This window comes from Vipera ursinii (assembly GCF_947247035.1).
Source record: "Vipera ursinii genome assembly, chromosome: 2".
Taxonomy (NCBI): domain Eukaryota; kingdom Metazoa; phylum Chordata; class Lepidosauria; order Squamata; family Viperidae; genus Vipera; species Vipera ursinii.
This window is the reverse complement of record NC_139513.1, coordinates 112,397,725-112,407,422: the sequence shown is the minus strand read 5'-3', so window position 1 is coordinate 112,407,422 and position 9,698 is coordinate 112,397,725. Positions and strand designations below refer to the sequence as shown.

Below are 9,698 nucleotides of genomic sequence, written 5' to 3'. Positions count from 1 at the left end.
CATTCCCCAATAGAATACTTTAGTGGGCTTTCTAACGGCTCAGCCCGCCAAAAGTCAAGCAGCGATGACCTTGGTTCCCATGGGACAAATTATAACATTAAAACTACCCCTCCCAGTACTGTGGCAACCAAAAACAAAGCAAAAATGGCTTCAGCTAAGATTGTTGCAATGTTGGCAAACACATTAAAATAATAAAGAAAAAATAGCAATAGCACTTCAACTTATATGCCACTTTATAGTGCTTTACAGCCCTCTCTAAGCAGTTTACAGAGTTAGCATATTGCTCCCAGTTATCTGGGTCCTTGTTTTACCGATCTCGGAAGAATAGAAGGTTGAATCAACCTTGAGACAGTCAGAACCGAACTGCAGGCAGTTGGCAGTATTAGCCTGCAATATTGCATTCTAACCACTGCACCAACATGACTCATAAAAAAGAGTAATAAACCTTGTTAAAAGATGGGGAAGAGGGAAAACACAAAATACATGGAGAGAGGTGGGGGTTTTCCTAATCCAATAACCACCTCCCAATTGGAGCTCTGGGCCAGTTGGCAGAGCCAAGTGTTCAGGCCCTTACAGAAGCTCAAAAGTGAGGGTATGGATCTTACATCAGAGGGCATGATGTTACAAAGAGCAAGAGCCAAGGAACAAAAGGTTCTCTTACTATCAGTATGCTCCCTTCAAGTGCGGCAGAAGGTTCTGTTTTAGTGCCAGTCATCTGCCATTATTTCAACTGAATATGCCCATCTCTCTTAACAGTAAATGCGATGTGGAAAACTTAATGAGGCCACAATTGCATCTTACTTGTCAACTGCTTGTTTTCTTGCTCTGAATTAGATGGATTGTTTCAAAACAATGTCAGTGCCAAAATCTCCCTGCACTATTAAATACTGTAGATGGAACAAAGCCATCTCTAAATCTGATTTTAACTTTCCACAAACAGATGTGTACTGTATTTTTCTAGTGTTTTGGACTTACTTTTTCAGGGACATCTTTATTTAAGAAACTGTATCCTGTGCGGTATTATGAATTTGCAATTTTGCTATCTGTTGCAGGCCTTATGTCCTAAAGGAGCAATTTCCACCTTTGCCAGAATAGTAAAGGTTGCTATTCCTCGCATAACATCAAATGGTGATATAATCCTAACCAAAACTAAGAAGCAATTCAAGGTAGATTGGGAATGTTTTTCCTTCTTGGAATTCCATGGACTGGTTGATGGGGAATTCCAGGACTTTACATAGTTAATATGTATGGGTGGGAGAGCCTAGTTGACTGTGCCTGGGCTTGGGCTTGGGAGTTAAGCATAGATTAATTTAATTTTTACTTGCATGATAAACCACCAAGGAATTCTAGGGCTGCAGATTAGATCAGAAAACCAAAAGATATCCTGGAAGATTTTAGTGGCAAATTACTTCTCCAGAAATCATGAATGAGTACAGCAATGTTACTCTCAAAGGATTTTGATGATAATTTCTCACTGCTATGTGGCAGATAGAAACTATTGAACATAGAAAGGTGGAGCTTTGCTGTCTTCAACTGTACTGTTTCTAAAAGGAGAAATGTCAGTGTATAATTATGGGAATATGTGTATATGTGTGTGTGTGTGTGTGTGTGTGTTTGTATTTGTTAGGTTGCTAAGGAGAAGATTTGCAGTTAGGGTACTTCTGCTAGCTTAAGTAGGAAGTCACATACTTCCTTGTATGCTATTTGCTTTCCCTTTCTCATTATCACTGTCACTGTTTGCTTTGCTTGAAGGATTATGACCAGCAACAAACTACAAGTCAAAGTGAAGTCATTGAATGCATGCAGAAAGCATACCACGGCCAGGAGATAGACACTGTCAAATTGGAGGAAAGGAATGTTTTCTGTAGTGCCTACAATGTTCGTATTCTAATAAACAGGTATGTGTCTATGACAGAATATATTTATCCTCATCCAATTCTCATTCATCTTGTCACAGCACAGGTTCTGGACAAGTAAATGGGAGAACAGAACAGAGGAACTCTATTAGGTGACTTGCCAAGGGAGTAAACATTCTAATTATTGACATCTGCCTGCCGCCTACATAAGAGACTTGCTTTGCCTCTGTTCTCCCTGCTGGAAACAACATATGGCTCCTCTATAACTCCCATGTAGGAATTCTACTCTTGGACTTTAAATTCTTGGACTAGCTGCCAACCTTGGCCTGGCTCTTGAAAAGGTGAGGGTAAAAGGTTTTCCCTGTCCAGTTGTGTCTGACTCTAGGGAGTGTTGCTTATCTCTGTTTCTTAGCCAAGAGAGCCAGCATTGTCTGAAGACATTTCCCTGGTTATGTGGCCAACATGACTGTACACCAAGCCACACAGAACGCTGTTACCTTCCCACTGAAGTGGTATCTATTTATCTACTCACATTTGCACTTTTGAACTGCTAGGTTTGCAGTTGTTGGGGCAAGTAATGGGAGCTCGCCCTGTTGCCTAGTGCTCGAGTCTCGAACCCAGCCTGTCAGCTTGCTAGCTGACAAACTCAGCATCGAACCATTGAGCCATCATGCCCTTTGAAACCTGAACTAACTTGCACATTCCTCTTTGAAAACAAAATTGCTTTGCTTAATATTGCTTGCTACATTGTTAACTCTGCTGCCTGAAAGTAAAACTGATAAATGCCCAAGAAACCAGGTGTGCGTGTGTGGCTGAAACCTGAAGTAGGATACATCTCACCAACTAACCCATAAGAATTGTTCAAAAATATAACTCCACAGCACATGAAACCTTTTGCACTCGAACTATCCTTCCAAGCTCTTGGAAGCATCTTTGTCTGGGAACAGTAAGTTTTGGTTATTTTGGAATCCACCGCCGGAAACAAGGAAAGGGGAATGTAGAGATTATGTCTGTTAAAACAAATCAGGTTCCTAATTTAATTTTTCTTCTTCAGTCTGGATTCCAACAGAGTGATTCACAGCACTTCTGGAAGGCTATTGGCCTTTGGTTCTTTAGATCGAAAAATCCACTTTCTAGATATAGAGAAGATTAAAACTATCCCTCCTGTCTTATTTGGGCATGCTGGTAGTATCAAAGCCTTGTATCTCAATGAAGACAGAGGATTCCTCCTGAGCGGCAGCTATGATCTCAGTATCAGGTGAGTGCTTTGGTTTTAATGCCCTTTCTTTACCCAAGACAGTTTAATCTGCCTTTTTCAGGAGTTAAGTTTCCATTTTGGGGGGTGGGTGGGGGTTGAATGGTGATGCAGCAACAATGAGGGCCAGCTTGTTTTATTCTAGTTTTATTCTAGCTTTTTTCTGTTCTTGCTTGTATGGTATGGTGTTTGTTTATCATTCTCTTGAACTCTTTTTTAGACTGTGGAACATCAGAAAAGGGATCTGTGTGAAGATTTTTCTGGGCCATAAAGGGAATATCACTTGCTTGGATGTGTGCAAGACCAGATTTGTGTCTGGATCCAAAGACTGCACAGTAAAATGTGAACATCAGTTTTAATCCCTCTTAGATAAGTAGGGGAAAAAAAGTCAATGACTGCAGATAAAATGTTAAAAGTTGGTAAAGTAAGAAAATTAGTAAGCTGTATGATGAAATAAGACTCACCTGATAGCGGGCCAATCATGATTTTTTCCCAACATAAAACAGAAGCGTGTTCTCAATCCAAGGGCTACATTAGGCTTGACGTACCACGCTGAGAACCTATGAAGATTCTCAGTCATTCAGGTCATAGTTATCCCAAAGCTGCTTTTCCACGAGGCAACTGGACTATGTCAAAAGCGAAATGTCTTCAAAGAAAAACAAGAAAGTCCAGTTGCCCCATGAAAAAACATCTTTGGGCATGCTGAGAACCAGACTCAGAAAAATATGTCTTACCCAACATTTAAAAAGAAAACTCTACAGCTCCTCTTCTTTTCTCTTCTCTCCTCTTTTTTTTGTATCCTGCCTTTATTATTTTTACAAGTAACTTAAGGCGGGGAAGATATCCAACTACCTTCCTCTGTTTTCCATCTTTTTTTCCTTTACTTAAAAAAAAAGCTGAACAAAGTGGAAGGGAAATAAGACATGAGAATAGGTGGGACCAAAGTCTTGCTTTCCCTTCTGTTTTTGAGGAGTGGGTGGGCAGTTAAGGGGTACTTATACCTTAAGCTGTAGAAATATAAACTACCTGGATGGGAGCTGGGTGGATAATGTTTTATGGATGCCTTCTGCTGAAAGAAATGATTTCACTCCTTAGCACTTCTCCAAGTCCCCAAGTATGAAAGTGTTTGAAAGGCCTGTCCTTTTTAAGTGATTGCAAATGGTTTGCTGGCCAGAGGGGGTGTTGGAAATCAAGATTATACTTGAAACTAGCATTTGGTTTTGCAAATATTTCAGTTTCTCAGCTATTTTTTTTAAATTAACAATTCGGTTAGGGGAGGAAGCCTTGTTGTTCCCCAAGAAAAGATCCAGAATCACAAGGGTACCACTTTAGGATAAGCCAGAGGTAGGTACCACAGGTAAGCCATAAGTCAGAATTTGCAAACTATAATGGCTTAGCACAATGGTTCTCAACCTTTTCTTCACCAAAGACCCCTTTTAAATACCTTTTGTGGCCATGGACCACCAAGAATTAACACAACTTTTAAATCATAACATTCCTTCAAGCATTCACGGACCCCCTGTGATGACGTCATGGCCCACCCAGGGGTCCGCGGACCATAGGATGAGAACCACTGACTTAGGACAAAGGGTGAATCAGTCTCAGTCTATGACTTTCCATGCTTATTTCTTATGTTAAGAATTAGGAAAGTGCCACAATAGTTTGAATAAGATCTTGCTATTTTCCTGCTCCTTTCCACACCCAGCCCTTCATACAGCTGCATCTTGGAATGGCTATTTTTGGCCATATCATCCATTCTACTTCCTATGGCAAAGTATTTGTTATTTTCTGTTAATATTATTTATATGTTCTTGTGTAAACAGGTTTCTCTTGTGTCCAGCTAGATTCCAATCTTGTTAGGATTCAACTCTTTGAGCTTGTTGCTGAAAATAATGGAGTCATTCTGGATTGAAAAATGAGGCATATATTGGTTTACATATTTGGACATCATATTCTGAACCACTCACCGAGTATAAGGAATGTAGCAGTGCATTTTTCAAAAAGACAAAATAAAATTTAAATGACTATAGATAAATCATACCACTCTGCTAAATGTGTTGTTCAGCCTTTTCTGATGTACAGTATACCTCCCAGACAAGTCTCATTGATGTTTTTCTATCTTGGACTGAGCTGCATTAAATGCATTGAAACTGACTTCTGAGTAAACAGGATGAGCAACATGCTAAGAAATTACTACATCTTCTTGTGTTTCTTACAGTATGGGACATGAAAACCGGGCGATGTGTTAAAACTTTTACACACAAAGGTTATATTTGGGCTGCTAAAATGAATGAGATTCATATTGTGAGTTCCTGTGAAAAGGGCCTCGTGAAAATTTGGCATGCTGAGTCATATGTACTAATCAAGGTATGAGTCTTCCAAAAGAGTCTGGCCCAATTTCTTTCACATTTAAATTCAGGTAATCAACCAGCAGTGCAATTGTACCCTCAAGCTGGCAGGAGTACCAGAAGAAACGGATCTTGAAATATATTTCAGTGCAAATTCCCCTTAGGCATCATGCCATAAATTAGAACTGCCAAGAAGAGATTGGTCTCAGCCCTGAGTCAATTCTCCACTAGTAATTTAAATCATGTTCAGTCCCCTTTAAAGTGGTATAAAGTCTGTCTTCATTACTGTTATTTATCACAAAGCTGGCTGGATAGATCTATAACATGCTATAAATCAGTAATTTGGAAATAATCTTGGGATCCTATTCGTAGAGTTTTTGATAATCTAGGAATTCTTCTTAGGTAAAAAAACGTTTTCAAAGAGAAAACAAAAGTTTTCTCAAAGAGAAATCAAAAGTATTAATTTACTTTCTCTATTTTTTCTTTCGCAAAGTCAGTAGTTAATATGCCTACCCATAGGGCTCATTGTTCTTTAGCAATGCTTGTTCTTCTCAAACCTAATACATGTTATGTGGAACATCCACTCCTGTGGAAATAAGCATGTATAACTCACTTCGTGAGACATCTGCTGGGGATATTTTTTATTAACTCTGTAACTGAAATACTATTATGATGGGAAGGAGATACCTATGGCCATTGTTATACAACATTAGTATTTATACAAGTGTACACTGGTATTTATACCAGTTATACACTGATTGATACTCTCTTATTCCAGTTTAAGGGTTTGTTAGTGGACCTTACATCTAACATCTTTTTATTTTATACAAGGAATATCTGATAAACATTTTACACACAATAATTAGTAATCATTCAAAGCCTTAGAAATGCTTCTTATACAGTATACTTCTGTGCAGGAAAAAACCTCAATACTACTTTGGTTATTTTATAATCCAATAATGAGGCTAGCCTTAGTGATATTTGGGAGTGGGGAGGTTACCAAAAGAAATCTATGGAAGCCTTTCATGCTTTTAGCTTTACAGTATTATTTATTGGAAAAGTAAACAGCTACAATCAAAGAATGCCTGAAAGTATATTAAAAACGCACAAAGAGAAGCCTCATCCTTCCCCCTTTCCTCCTCCTCCTTTTACAGGTTTTAGAAGGTCACCGAGGTCCTGTAAAATGTTTGTCATTTGATGAGCATCTTGTAACAGGAAGCAATGATGGATATATTTTGGCCTGGAGCATGCTGGGAAAACACAAGCGATGTCTAATGGCTTTCAAACACCCCAAGTAAGTATTTTTTTTAATATAAAATACATTTTGCATTTTAAGCCTTACCAATCACTCAATTAAAGAACCATTTTGTTCTTTGAAACCACTGGGGGAAATATTTTGAAACCATAAAAGAGGCAGATAAATCTTGAAATCACTGAGCAAGATAGTCTTCTGTCAAGAAGGAAATTATCTTCATTCTGGCTGAATGAGAGATGCAGTCAGATGAAAAAAAACAGGAACAGGCTCAGATGTTAATTCAGAAGCCATGTGATTCAAGGATTAGGCCAATTCGGACTCTGAATATGATTCTGATGGAAGAAGAGGCCTGCAATCCAGGAGTATTAAATGGAGGTCATCGCCAGTAAATCTGTATTACAATATAAATATATTGTACCTAAGAGACCATTGACTAGAATCTTCCTGCCTTTCACTTTCACACTTGAACAGTTCATATAACATTGATAACTAATTGGTCTCTAAACAGGAGGGAGATAATTCTTTTATCATCACTTTGCTTCAGCAAAATGGTGTAATAATTTCTTCTCTGCATCCCACTTCTTTGCTACTCTGATTTATTGCTCTTTTATTGCCAGCACAAGCCTTAGAGACTAAACCACAGCTGAATCCTCCTGGAACTTCATGCTATCCTGGTATACCTCATCCTTATTCACCAGAATTTTATGGAACCTAAATATTATTATTATTATTATTATTATTATTATTATTATTATTATTATTATTATTATTATTATTATTATTATTATTATTGTTATTATTATTGTTGTTGTTGTTGTTGTTGTTGTTGTTGTTACTGGGGTAATTTAAGGGGCATAGCCATTGTGCATTCCAAGCTGCAACTAAGGCCTCAGCCAGATGGCCCACTAATTCCTAAATGAAAAACCCAAGCTGCTCTGAACCCAGCAAGATCTATCAGGAATCTTGGGTGGCTTGGTCTAACAGGCCTTGCCTCCCCATGAAGTCAGGTGACACCAGCAAACCAGAAAACATCCAGAGAATGATTTCATCATGGCAATGGACTAATAATGATGTTCTCCAAAACTAGGTATGTTGCTACTGACACAAAACAAAAACTAAAGTGTGGTCCCTGATATGCATTGGGTGTAAGCGATTTGGGAGATGTCCATGGTTGCCATAAACTCCTCTACTACCTTAGACTCAAGGCTACCAGAAGTGAAGTTGAAATCTCAAAGTAACAACAGCCTCAGGTCTCTATTGTCAGCACAACAACATATTCAGCTCCTCAAGCAGGTATGATGCTGGACAGTGCTTTTTTTCTAAAAAAAAAAAGTGCTGGAACTCAGAGGTGCTGTCACTGGGAGTGATGCCGGTGTCTTGCTATGGTGTCACCGCCCGTCCTTTGCACCCCCACCCCTGCAGCTCGGAGCCACATGCCGTGGGGATTCCCCTCCCCACAGCCGCCGTGGGGATTCCCCGCAGTTGCCATGCCATGGCCCGTGCTGAGCCCCCACTCAGAGCTGCTCCAAACCCTGACCCAGAGCTCTGTTCCTCATGGCAGTGGTCTCTGGCACCAAACAATTGATGGCCTCCGGCACCGGCACTTGTTCACTTACTGCCCTGTCGCTTCCAAATGCAGTAAGTGAGTGAGTGAGCAAGTGGCATTTGGAAGCGTTTGGAAGTGATGGGGCAGTAAGCGAATGAGTGAATGAGCAAATGGCATTTGGAAGTGTCAGGGGAGTAAGTGAGTGTGTGAACAAGCAAATGGCATTTGGAAGCGATGGGGCAGTAAGTGAGCGAGCAAGCAAGAGGCCTTTGAAAGAGACGGAGTGAGTGGGGGAGAGACTGAACGAGGTGCCTTTGAAAGAGACGGAGGAGTGAGTGAGAGTGACTGGAGGCTTTTGTGAGCAAAGTGTGAGTAAGTAGGGGGGCTTTTGCGAGCAAAGGGTGAGAGAAAAAGGGAAAAGTGAGGGGGAGAAGGGAAAAAGAAAAGGCACTGACTTCTGACTTCCTCTGTTACAGCAGTAGAAGGAAGCATTAACATTGAACCTCAACTTTTTGCTTTTCTATAATATTATAAACTAGCCATTTCTATAACAATAAATGAATCTAACCAATGAAACCCAAAATACCCCCCCCTTTTTTAGTCATCAAGTTTTTGACACCTTGTTAAGCACTGGTGGTGCTTGAATATTGTCATGTCCTAAAAGTGGTACAATTTCTGAAAAGGTTGAAAAGCCCTAATGTAAATGCAGCCTAAATTGTTTATTGCCATCCTATTTGCAAATAACATCTTACTTACTTGTGACTAAACAACATTTTAATGTACAGATAATACCACAGATAATACCACCAGAAATTATTTTAGCTTTTTAATAAATGTTGTTATTGATGTTAAGCTCACCATGGAAAACATCATATATTGTTATGTATATACTAGGTTAATTATTTAAAGACTGAAGTGCAACTTAAGTAGATTCTAAATAATCTTTCAAAACACACAACAGTCCAAACAGTAAAAGTAAAGTTCAAATTAAGAATATTTCATTCTTAAGAATTGTTTAATTTAAAGTGGTTTAGTTGTAATAGATGGTTATAGATTCAAAATAGTTTTCAAGAGTGTACAAAAGATACTATTTGTTTTCTAGCATCAGCTAAATTAGACATATTTCATTGAGAAAAATGTTTCTCATTTCTTTCCTTTTACCTTTATTGATTTCATTGCAGAGATGTTAACATAAAAAATAGATTATTTTGTTATCTAATTTTACCTTCCAAAAGACAGAAGCAGATGAAAAATGTGAGGGTCTTTCCTGTTGGCTTTTTTGAATTAACTGTTTTAGATTCTAAAAGTTTAGTTCCTAAAGAAGTAACCTTGTAAATGATTTTAATGTCCTCCTCTAGTGCAGGGTAGGCAACCTTGGCTCTTTTATGATTCAAGGACTTCAACTCCCAGAATTCCTGAGCCAGCATGGCTCAGCTTG

At 38.9% G+C, this 9,698-nt stretch overlaps 1 protein-coding gene across 1 annotated transcript; it reads left to right on the top strand.

Annotated features, from left to right (window-relative positions):
• Positions 1–1,112: 1,112 nt before the first annotated feature.
• Positions 1,113–6,757, top strand: LOC310634851 (F-box and WD repeat domain containing protein 10B-like; the record flags this gene model as incomplete). The annotated part of the gene is made up of 6 exons (XM_083353388.1): positions 1,113–1,166; positions 1,753–1,898; positions 2,911–3,114; positions 3,332–3,453; positions 5,330–5,478; positions 6,614–6,757. The coding sequence occupies exons 2-6, from the start codon at positions 1,801–1,803 to the stop codon at positions 6,755–6,757; spliced, it is 717 nt and encodes a 238-aa protein (XP_083209514.1). The 5' UTR covers positions 1,113–1,166; positions 1,753–1,800.
• Positions 6,758–9,698: the final 2,941 nt, after the last annotated feature.